This window comes from Ambystoma mexicanum, chromosome 11 (genome assembly GCF_040938575.1).
Source record: "Ambystoma mexicanum isolate Mex_15411 chromosome 11, UKY_AmexF1_1, whole genome shotgun sequence".
Classification (NCBI taxonomy): Eukaryota; Metazoa; Chordata; class Amphibia; order Caudata; family Ambystomatidae; genus Ambystoma; species Ambystoma mexicanum.
The window spans coordinates 420,877,401-420,889,647 of record NC_090934.1 but is presented as its reverse complement, the minus strand read 5'-3'; the positions used below and the strand labels follow the sequence as shown (position 1 = coordinate 420,889,647).

Sequence of the window (12,247 nt, the reverse complement as noted above, 5' to 3'; positions counted from 1 at the left end):
TGTGAAAGAGGGACCTGTCCCATATCTATTTTCATGCAAGTATTCTATATCCGCCACTCTCCACCGGAAACCTCACGATCTTCCAGCTAGATGGCAGAGGGTGTCCGATCGTCCGAAATACTAACTTACTAGTCGATGAGTACTCTAACCATCCTTTCTCTGCTACCACATGAACCCGTAGGCCCTTTAAGCGAGGCGATTTATTGGATGGATGGGGATGCAGAATTTACTTGCACCATTAATAAGACCGATTCAGGAAGTTGGCAAAACATGGCTGTTTTAATATCAGTTGTCAAACAGGGAGTACAATAGACCTTCGCTCAACGTTTTACATGAAAAAATACATACTCGTCATCATTGACATACTATTGATGATGTGGCAAAATAAGAAAAAAATAACGGATTGTGGTTGGTCTACGGGGAACATCTAGGTATACTTTCTATGGGCGATAGGATTGTAATTGAGTCTCTAGAGTCAGGTGGATAACTTATGCCCACCCCCTAATCTTCATTTTATCAAATACACAATGTTGCATTGGCTCTCAAAATATAGGCTTCCTTGCTATGTGGCCCTCTACGATTCGTTGGCACGCTTGTACCCTTCTGCAATATTCCACTCACTAGCAGCATGCAAGCTGGTACCCCGGGTGCTTGTGGGTGAACTTAATCATGCCTTGCCACCCAATTAGGACAAAAGAGTGTTTTCCTATTAGGAAAGCTTCGTCCCCTGCACACTATCTAAAAGGCCAAAGCCTAATGGTGATTAGGGAATCTTTAAAGATGGAAAGTCTTTTAAGGGCATTTCAGATATATATTCAAAATGTCACTAAATAATTACATTTTGACAACTTGAAGGATAAATTCATAAGCAAGATGATTTATTATTCATACAAGATGGTAGGCCCAACGCGTTTCGAGTAGCAAACAACTCTTCATCGGGGGCATTTTTTCTTTAAGAATAACATTTCTATAAAGAAAAGAAACATTTTAAATTTAAACAATATAATATTTTTAGTCAATAAGCAATTTCGAAAGCAACAATTTCAAAACAACCTCAATTCAAGGACATCTCTGAGATACATGTCAACACACAGATCCTGGACTTAAAGTGTACAGTGCATAATTCAAATGGACTTAATTGTTTTAGTGTTTAACAGCCTTTAGAGTGAAACCGTTCTCGAAAATTGACAAAAACTTAAAACATAGAAACTGAAGAAGCTTTGCTATACAAGGCTGGTTGTTGAATCAGAAGAACAAAATGAGGGCAGCTAGATGCAAAGAGCTTCTTTCAAACTATCCACGGTTATCCTTTGTGCCTTCAGTCCCACATACCTTCCCATTCCATATTTGCAATGTAGAACAAGCCTTGCCTTTCTAAAAATCCCTTGTTTCAATCTCGCTGCATGGGCGAGATGGTCGATAGGGTGACAGTAGCAATAGCATCTTGCACCATTTCTCTCAAACTTGATACAATTGCGTTTCCACTCCTTAGGCTTGCACTTGCTCTAGGAATAAATGTGTACGTGTAAAGCAAACAGTTTGTTTTTCCTGCAAGGCAAGCACACTGTGACAGTGTGCACAAAACTGACCAGATTAAAAAAGTGGTTAGTTACCTTTTCTTTTAAAAAGATTTAATTTGTATACAATTTTCCGCATAACCACTAGACATATGATGCAAGTGCCTGGGACGCTAGCCACATGGCCAATCTCTATTCATCAGCCAAACATATTAGATTTGTCGGTGCTTGCTTATGGTACTATCATTCCATATGTGACCAACTAATGCTGTTCTCCACACACTTTCACCACTCAATAAGACATGAAATGTGTTTTCAGTAGTTCTCATGTGGCACGTGAGCACAGTTTTGGGTTGCAGAACTAGAATCCGAATTAGAGGGTGTTTGCTGGGGATTGTGTGGAGCGCAAGAACATTAAGTGAGGATTACTGCTGGGCAGATGGAAGCCACACGTAGATGCCGAGCTGACATGTTGGGGTACTAATAGTTATAATACCCTTGCAGGGCCAGCTTTATTGTGGGAGAGGTAATGATGCCGGATATCCTGCTACAGTTCTATGTTCTTAGATTGCGTGTATTTTTAAAAAATGTTTTAATTTATTTGTTTATTTATTTTGTAGAGGTGTTGTGTTTTTTTTTTTTTTTTTTTTTTTTTTTTTTTTTTTAGCCGAATATATTTTGCAAGGAACTCCACGAAAAAAAGCCTAGCGATGTAACAACGTTGTACCCCTGCTGCAGGCCTGAGGATGTGGGATGTTACTGATGAATCATGACCACATTGCTACTCCGAAAAGGAACAGTCTGTTCAGAGCAGTGCTTTAAGTGGGATGGGAAAGGTGAAGGGGATACAGGAAGCATTGGGAAATGAGTGTGGGGCCAATGCTAATTATTCATAATTCTGCTCTGCTTCATATCCTCAGTGGCCCCATCCTCGCATCCTCTTCAGAGTTTGGAACCTTATCCATGTACACTCAGTATTCCCAGTGATTAAAGACTTGAGCTTCCAGAGTGAGCCTACAAATTGGGCGTGCCACACTCCAAGCTAAACCACCTTTTAAACAGTTTCGGCAGAACAACAGGAAGATTTATTTTAGTGTCTATATAGCACGTCCTGTTGTCACTGTTTTATGCATTTTGGCAGTCCTGTAGACCGAGGCACCAAGAGACATGTAGGGATTTGACCAGGATCACATATCTGTGATGTTGCGAATGGATTGGAACTATGACCCCTTGGTTCAAAACTTTAGTTCTCCTACAAGAATTCTACAAAAAGTAAATTGCCAGAGTACAGGTTCAGTACCGCGTTTTCCATCCACACATCAGAAATGTGATTTGGTTGGGTCTTGAAGCCCACCCTGTGTTTGCAAAAATAGTTAGATGTCAACAGTGTTGCTGCTGTCATTGTCTTACTACCAGTTATGGCTTTTCAAAGGTATTTCAATATCCAGGGCACGCAGCATGGCATCGGTCAAGAAGGGTGGGTGTGTCTGTTTTCTACCTATTTTTTGTAATGTTTGCTATTAAAAGCAAAGTGACACCGTTCCGGTTGGTATTATAAATTGTGCTGGTGCATTCACATTGTTTGGCACATACAAAAAAGGAATTTGCATTAGGGCAAACGCATTGTAGATGCTAAAGCTGTTTGCATGTGCAACTTTTCATTTTGCCCCGTTTCTTAAAATCTGTGGGTGCCATGGATCTGTAGCAGTGGTCATCAACCTGGGCTGCTTGCCCCCATGGGCGGGGTGAGGGGGGCACGAATGACATCCACGGGGACACTAAAATCTTTTCAAAAGGGATTAAGATGACTGTTTTTAACATAACATATAACTGCATTTTCTATTCGAAGCAGTCACCTTAATCCCTTTTTAAAGAGACTTGAGCCCTCCTGCACCTCCTTTGTCCAGGAGGGCTCCAGGTTCCCCTGGTATCCCCTTAGGGGACACACTCCTAGTATGGGGGCAGGAACAATATTTTTTTCTCAAGGGTGGCTTGGTATGAGAAAGTTCTAGCCATGGTTCACTAATTGTGAAGTTGAGAAACTTGTTTAAATAGACATATCGGAGGTGATTAGCTGCAATGAAAGTACTTTTGCTAAGAGCTTGTTCTATTTTGAACTTTTTCACATTGTGCTCACACCAATGTAGAGAGGCAGATGTACACATCATCTTGAGTGCCTGCCCCCTCCTCTCCGTCATACTGGAATAACCGCAAGAGGGGGCACTGTGTGTTGACACCAGGTATTGTTCCTTTTACCGCATCGAAGATACGAGAAGCGTTCTGCACTTAGACAACTATATTGAATGTACCCTCGCACTGAAGTAGTGGAAGGATGTCTACACCATTGGACATGGAAGAGCCATAAGAAAAATCGGACTGGAGCAAAGTGACGTCCTAAAGAAAAGACATGAGGATGTACTGAAACGATAGGCAACAAGATGTAATTGAAGTAATAAGAGAAACATGTATGCAGTGACGAAGAAATCCTATTCGAGAAGAGGATCAATGAATGTACATCTGCAGAAACCCAAGGTAGATACGACCTAGAAGCTTGCTGCAGATGAAAACGTAATGCAATTAGAGCAGCCATAAAGAAAAATATGGATGTCTGACTCGTGTTACTAATGACCAAACGACCTCGGAGACGGACCAAGGCTGCAGAGTTGAAAGGCGCTGGAAAAACAACTTTGTGCGAAGAACAAAAATGTCTATTGGACTGGGATCAAGGATGCCACATCAAGGAATAATTACGAGGGGGGGGGTCAAGGAGGATAGGCTATGTACGCATGACATATTTCTCTTCGATTAGTTAAATAAGAAAACATTTGCACATGACAACCAAGTCTCCAGAGGCCAAGGCTAGTAATAACACCCAGTATAATTGAATTAAATAGCATCAAATAAAAGGTCGAAATGGACAAAATCTTGGTCCCCTCACACATGATTCAAGACTTGAAAACAAGGCCTATTCATTAGGCTCTAACTGAAGATGGTGAAGTACCTAAGTCCCAGAGACGAGAACAGTCAGCAAGGTCTACGAAAAAAAGAAGCCTTGACTCGGGGCTTAAATGATGAGAAATGGTAGGTTAATTGACTAAGTGGGTGGTAGTTTGACGCTCCCATGCCTGGGTTTCGTTTTGCCCACGTGCTGCTAACGAGCAGAAACTCCAAGGTTGGGAGAGAATGCTAACCAATCATGAGGGCCCATGTAGCAGTGCACTATACAACGTTACAGAATCCAATCCACTGCTGTTCTGCTATTAATCTGGATTAAATGTCTTTAGAGGTAGTTCGAGGCGTGTTTACCAGATGAGGAGCAGCCAATTCTGTTACTAACACCTAAACGATATATACAGAATATATGTTCCCTTAACTAATCCCCACCACTCGATGTCATAGCTGACGTACATCGAGTATGGCCTTTACCTCAATATCATTGAGCGTGTGTGAGCTGCAATTTGTCTGTTCACCAGGTTTCCCTACTGTATTTTGGCTGATAATAAAGTAGTATTTTGCAATATTAATGGAGTCTGTCCGGTTATTTGGGTCTGAGATTGTTTATTGGTAATTCCATCTGGCACTTGGAACGTTCCAAGTGCTACTGCACAGCTGGCAACAAAGTACCATTCTAAGGTTGCCCAGATTCAGAAAGGTGAGTAGGCAAGATGTGCCTAGTGTGCAACACCTCCTTCCCTCCAAGCTGAAAACTAAATTGATGCAGGTGCAGGCAATCGGAGCAGATCAGAGAGGTCAAGTAAAGTGAATAAGGGTACTCTTGCTCAAACTCGTGACCCATCCCACCTGCTTTGCTGGGGTCCACTGATTCTCCAGATCAACGGAATAAGCGGCAGGTGGGCAACCGGTGTCCCTGAATGAGCAGTATGGGCACACCATCCAGAGGGCCCCTACTTTGTTGCGTCCAGAGTCCCTCCCAACGCATCGGCCCCAGAGCACGACTCCTAAGTGTGTTGATTGAAAACCGTTTTAGAATGCACCATTCCCTAAGAACTGAGACTAATAATAATAATAATAATAATAATTATTAGGCATTTATATAGCGCTACGAACCCTCAGGTATCTGAGCGCTGCGTATTATTACCCACGGTGTGTGGTGCTCATTTATCGACCTCGGAAGGATGAAAGGCTGAGTTTGGCCCTGCCGGGATTCGAACCTGCGTTAACAGGCTCTGCACAGATGTCAAAGCCAGCGCTCTACTCGCTGTGCCACTAAGACCACACCGGCACCAGCTTCATTTCTGGCAGCACCCAGCACAAACAAGACTTTGCCCAGAACCAGTTTCCACGTGGGGTCATGCATGTAAGATCTCCGAATGGGAAGCTCCTCGATGCCTGTCTGGACAGCTCAGCAGAACACACTGAATGCGATCAGTGATGTTCTCTCAGCGTGAAATCTTTCATGGTGAGAGGCGAGCACTGATCGCATGCCGGGTATTCTGATGAACCCCCTGACAAAGTGGTGTGGAAATCTTATAAAGGTGCTACCCTGAGCTCACAGCTGGTATGCTGAGGTGAGACCCACACCAATGGCGGTTCTGCTGCAGACCCCCACTAAACAATACAAGATTCGTTGCACTTCATGTCTATTTTAACTATATACACCTGCAAATGTGACAGAGTTGCCCTCCGCAATAAAAATGCATTTCTACGTGACTGCCTAGTGGAGCTCTAGCACAGGAACATGAGGGGCACGATATTGTCCTTAGAATCACTAAATCTTCCTCCTTTTTTTTATGTTTTGGTTTTTTTCTTCAGATTTTATTAACTTCACTTATAAGGACTCCAGCCAGGGTGAATTTAATTGCACAGGGTCACACACTTTGGCTTAACCGTGAAGTGGGAATTTAACCCACTCTGCAATTAAAACACTTAATTATGTCACTTAATTGCAACCTTCCAAGCCTTACTTAGTACAAATACAAGCCCTACAAAAAATACGGTCCTAGCAAGTTGACTTGCAAACTACACCAATGGAACCACCCTGACTACATGTAAATCCTTCTAGAAAGATGTTATGATGACATCACTGCAGCTCCTCACAGCGTGTAGCTGCGGCTGGTGCCCGCACGGGCGTGGGGTTCTCGCAATGGCTCCAGCTCTGGGAAGATTTTCAAAGGCTCCCCAGTGGTGGCGTGACAGTGACGCACCCTAGGGAAGAAGCTTCAATATGTTGCTGAGTGGTGACCGAAATCTTGCTTGTGGTTCTCAGGGATGACTAGTTGGGGACATACAAGAAGTGGGGTTTGGGCTCCCTAAAATAAGTTCTCGCTGAGAACCGTGAGAACGCAGCCCTGCCAAGTGTTGTCATTTAAAAGTGACACTGCACCACGTCAACCTGATGTAGGTCGGAGAGAGGCCTGGTCAAATGTTTTTTGGTCGACATTGTAAGACGTTTAAGTATCAAATGTATTTTAGAAAACAAAAATGTGTTGAGGCAAAGAAACGGTGGCACTTTAAAATAATGTCTTTGTCTGTTTAGTTGGTGAAAATGTTCTCCCCCTCCCCGCTGCGCCAGCACGGGAGCCGAGTGCCGGCAGCTCGAGGAAGCTGTTCAAAGGCCCGCCAGTGCTTGCATGGCAATGACACCCTGTGTAAGTGGACAGCGCTTCACTCCCAGCACCAGGGGAGCTAGGTGGCCGTCACTTAAACTTCTGCCACTACGCAATCTCCTCATGGAAGCTTTTCAGAGACACCTCCATACTGGCGTGGGGGCGGCAATGGCGCCCTTTGTAAATGACTTGTTTGGCGCCATGTGCGATTGCTCGGGCCTGCTGTCCCTGGCCTCCGCAGATGCAGCGTCCGATTGGTCCAGAGCATCTAAGGCAGAGGTCTTCAAACTGTGGGGCGCGCCGCCGCCTCCTAGGAGGGGTGCCAGAGCCCAGCATGAAATGTGAAAAAAAAAAGAAAGTTTTATTTATTTATTTTTAGATTGGGGGAAATGGGAGGGGGAAGATCACATGGACCATAAAACGGTCTTAGGCGCCAATGAAAACATGGCCAGCAGTTGCAAATGGATATTCAGTCCTTTAGTCACAGACTGAATAGTACCCAAGGGGTTGTTTTTTATTCAAATGTAAACAAATTGTGATATTTAAAGAATATGTATTCAGCAACAATGGTCAAAACTACTAGCTGCATAGTGAAGTAACTCCTCAAACTGGCCAAAAAAGTGGCCCATTTTGATTGGCCTACACTAGTATTTTGCATTTTTGGTACAGTCATTGCCCTATAGGCCAGTCCAAGCCTCCCGACTCATCCATAATGGGTGAGGAGGCATCCACCCGCTGGCCACCTCACCCATTATGGAGGAGCTGAGGAGCCAGCGCAGTGAAACACTGAGCACTCCCTCAGCTGCTTTATCCAGCTGAGGGAGTGCTCCTGGGCCAGCTGAACTGTCAAAGGGAAACACTGTTTGCCTTTGACAGTTAATTTCCCCAGCTGCACATGACCACTGAGCCATGCAACGTTGGGGGTGTTTTGCTTCGCCAGCCTTGCATAGCTCATTGGAAATGCTGGCTGGGGCACTGCATGTATGTATGTGCGAGGGGGTGCTCCTGCGCCTCCTCGCACATACGGGCAGAGCAACCTGGAGCGGGGCATTATAGCAACCACACGCAGGCCCCTGCAGAAGGTACGTTTATGGCGATTTTATTTTTTATTTAAATGTGTATGTTTGTGTTATGGGACTGTGGTGGGAGCAGGATGGGCGGCAGCACTGGGCTAATGGTGGGAGTAGGGTGGGGGAGAGCCCAGGGTCTGTACTGGGAGTAGGGTGCGGTGACGGCACGCAAAAGTTCATAGTGATTTCTAGGGGGACCCGGCCTGCCTAAACTTGGCTCAGGGGGGGCCGGAGCCAAAAAAGTTTGAAGACCACTGATCTAAGGGTACTGCCGCTGGACTACCGAAGGGAGGAGGTGGTGGGGGGATTTGGGCCCTGAACTGTCGCCCCACTCGCACCTTCACAAGCTAGCCGCATCTCGAAGCATTTCAGTGTGGCGTATCTGCGCTCTCAGGCTGGCTTTCCCAGTCTTTTCCATTCACCAGCAAGCATGCAGTGACGAGTGGGGGAGGGGTGTATTGCAGGCCACTTATTACTGAACTCCGGTCCTGTGGAGAGGGGCTTCACCATCCTGAGTGTGCACGTGGGAGCATTCCGAAACAAATGAATTGGCTGGCAGTAGTTCAACTCTTCTTCTGCCTTATTTGTGTGTGTTCCAGTTCTTGGCTGGTGTTTTAGACGCCATGAGATTTATTTGCTGCCTCTGCGATCAATGCCTTGGGCCTCTGGTCCTTTTGGGTGTTCTTCTGCAACATTGACTAAGTGCAGGTGAATGTCATGTGACAGTCTTCCAATTTACCCGCAACATCTTCCAGTGCTAATAGGAGCCGAGGTGTTTGTTCAGAGGACTCCTGCGAAACATGTCCTGCTTTCTTGGGTTGTGACACAGTGCCTGCGTAATGGTAGGTTCCTTGGGGGGGGGGGGGTGCTCACATGATTCTGATGGTCGCCAGGGCTCGTATGTGCCTCTGGTGGCTGGAGATGACTTTTCATGGCTGTGTGAGGCACCACTTGTGGTCCTCCTAAGGAGCTGGGCCTCCAATGGTTCTCCTCGTCCACGGGAATTGGGGAGTGAGGGGGGGGGGGGTTGTTGCTAGGCACTAAATTACTGTGTGCTGATTAATAGTGGCCTCACCTGTCCCCAAATTATTTCCCTTTCTGCAGGAAAGCAATCGCCAAGTCTGGCCTCCAGCACATGGTCACCCAGTCGCCCATCGGGGGTGCAGTGAGAAATGCTTCGGAGCGGGAGATATGCAGCACTGTGGACTGGAGTGTGAGTGACTCGAACTGTGTCTAGCATCCCTCTGCTCTCCCTTATTCTGGATGCTTCCGCCCTTACACCTCCGTGTCTCTCATCTCTGCTGGTTCTTACCTTTCACCACCCTACGTGCGTTTTCCTGCTTTTGTACCGTCTGTCATCACACGGTTTGTTTTTTCTCCCACCTTTTGTGCTTTCAATGAAATGACGAGTGCTCTCTGTAGGAGATGGAACACCAGCAGCCCTTTCCGTCACGCCCTTCATGTCTGTTACATACTAGCATGCCCCTTGCCCTTGGGGGGGACGTTGTCTACCACTCCCCCGCCAGACTGGCCGGCTGTTAATGTGTGTGATGTGTCTGTTTGTTTTCCCCCTAGGGAGCTGTGGGCTGGGTGATCAGAAGTTATACCTTTTATTGACTTCAATACCTAAGTGTGACTTCACCTGTATTTCATTGGGCAGCCGGCCAGTATCGGAGGGAGGAACTTTTCACCATAGAGGGAAGCAATGGTATCCAGGGATTGTGATGGAAGGACCCCTTTGCAGGGCATAGTCAATGGCAGGTGACTGAACCAGTGACACAAGGGCAGAAAGACATTTTGAAAGTTGAGACACACGGGTTCCTAAAGAGACAGACTGATGTTTAGGTAAAGCAGGAGATTATGGTGTCCCATAACTAGAGGATTCCCCTATGTGAAAGTTCCTGGTGGGTCCCACCTACCCCCCCTATGGTACTCCTTGATGCCCCATTTGTAGTGGTGTATCGTCGGTTAGGGGGAAAGAGTAAGTGTCCCCTTTCTTTCCCTGAGCAGTGTGAGGTGTGATTGATCATGTCGGAGTAGGTGCCTGATGTTCTCATCGCTGTGGTCCTTTTGCCAGGCGGGCTAACTTTCAAGTTTCCCCTCTTTAGCTCTGACACTATTGTTCAGGCTATGGAGAGATGCCCCCTCTCCCTCTGTAAACCTGGGTCTATTGGGGAAACCAGAAAGGAATGATGATGATGTTGGACGAAAGACATTTGAAATGTGCATGTCCATCTACAGCATCGACTGACCGGTTAGAAAGTATAAATGGATCGGACCCCTGTGAATATGGCAACATTTAAACTTGGGGATACTGAACTGCCCCCGAGGTGTAGCAAGGAGCACAGAAGGGATGGGTCCCCCTACTCGCCCAGGAACAGGGGAGATCCAATAAACACAAGAGCGGCGTTCCTTGCGGAATAAGATTATTCTACATTAGAACAGTCAAATGAACGAAAATGGACATCTATGGTACTTAATGGGTATCATTCAGCTGAATTACTTATAAGATTTATTGTTTCTAATCACATTTATTTTGGTTATGTGACGTTTACTAGTTGCATCACATAGACCATACCTTTATATCACGTGGTGGTGCGAAATCATACCATTTTCATCACCGCATAATCTGAAAAATACAAATACACTTTACATTTTTGGGAAGTGTAATTTTAAAGTATCAAAGCCTCAAAAAATGTGATAGAGTGTATTAAGTGCTCGAAGTCCCTACATAACTAAATATGTCTTGAGGGACACATTAGAAAGAATAACGCTTTTCAGAAGTACATTAAAAACGTATGGCTATGACTCCAGTTGCATGATAGTCAAGTCATTACCAGATTGATGTGTTAAAAAAAAAATCGTTCTAATTTGGAATAATCGTATTCCGCCAGGAACGCCCATCTTGTTATTGTTTCCCTAGGTGTAGCAAGCATTGGGCAGTTTTGTGGGGTTATGGCATCCACTTGCCTCCAATGCCCAGGCGGCCTTGATTAATGCTGTGCTGAGATGGCCGCAAAAGCTAACCTATGCGAAATCGGTGTGGAGTAAGATGGCTCCACCTGGGGGCAGAGAATGGTACTTCAACACTGGAGGTACACGTGGATCCTGAGAATAGACGAGTGGCCAGAGGAAGTGGGTGAACTGGGCCTTGCTGAAAAGGGGGTAAAATGACCAACGAGGGACCAGGGAACGTTGCTTGCTGGTTAAATGACCTCTGATATGGAAACAGTAGGTATTGGCAGTCATTGAGCTCGGAAAGGGGGCCGGGGAGGGTGGGGGGGGGGGGGGGGGCGGGGGTGTAAGACATTCCTTGAGTGGAGCATGAAGATAGCTCTTGTGTGTTTGCACGATTTCCTGTTTCTGTAAATGTCACAATTTGTATTGTAAATGGTGTTTGCAAACCTACCTCTTTAAACATGTTTTTGTAATGGATAGACCATCGTTCCAGCCTGGGCAGAGTTGTTCATGTTTTGTCCAGTGATCGGAATCCTGTATTATTCAGGGATTCATTGTATGTAATCTGTGCATGCACACCAATCATGCATTTAAAAGCAAGCCAGTGAACATACATACCGGTCAGTTGTGTTAGTCATGCAGCCTTCATATGGAAAGGGGCCTTTTCTGTCGGCTGGTTTCTGGGATCCTGCCAGCCCCTCGTTTGGTAGGTGGAGGCACGTTTCTTTGTCGGGCAGGAAGCCATGTGAATGGGTGGGATGGGCGGGAATCCTGTGTGTATGAGCCCTGCTGACCCATTTTGTTGTTGCCCTTTCCTGCCACTTAAAGGTTCCACGGCACATTCTCCGTCAAGACCTATGGACCTATACAAGCACAAATAGTTACACACGAGTCGTCCTGGACTATGAATATCGCTTCCATTTCCACATCTCTATCAGTTTTAACTTCAGCTAAGAAACACGTTTGTAAAATGGTTAGACCCTACAAGAAAATGATGTTCCTTGTATGAATTACTGGTGTCTGTTACAAATTACGATGGCGACTCAACCTCTGAATCTCTTTAACTCCTGGTTTCAGCAGCAGCATCCCGTTTATAGCAACCTATTTGTTTACTGTCAATCAGATAGCCATGTGA

The 12,247-nt window shown here is 45.6% G+C and overlaps 1 protein-coding gene across 17 annotated transcripts in view; it reads left to right on the top strand.

The window, feature by feature from the left end:
• Positions 1 to 12,247, top strand: part of DGKZ (diacylglycerol kinase zeta) — a 1,700,725-nt gene that overhangs the window by 745,662 nt on the left and 942,816 nt on the right. For all 17 annotated transcript variants that reach the window (XM_069623235.1, XM_069623234.1, XM_069623231.1 and 14 more), the window contains one exon: positions 9,259 to 9,367. In XM_069623235.1, the coding sequence (XP_069479336.1) occupies positions 9,259 to 9,367 (109 nt within the window). The remainder of the gene's footprint in view (positions 1 to 9,258; positions 9,368 to 12,247) is intronic.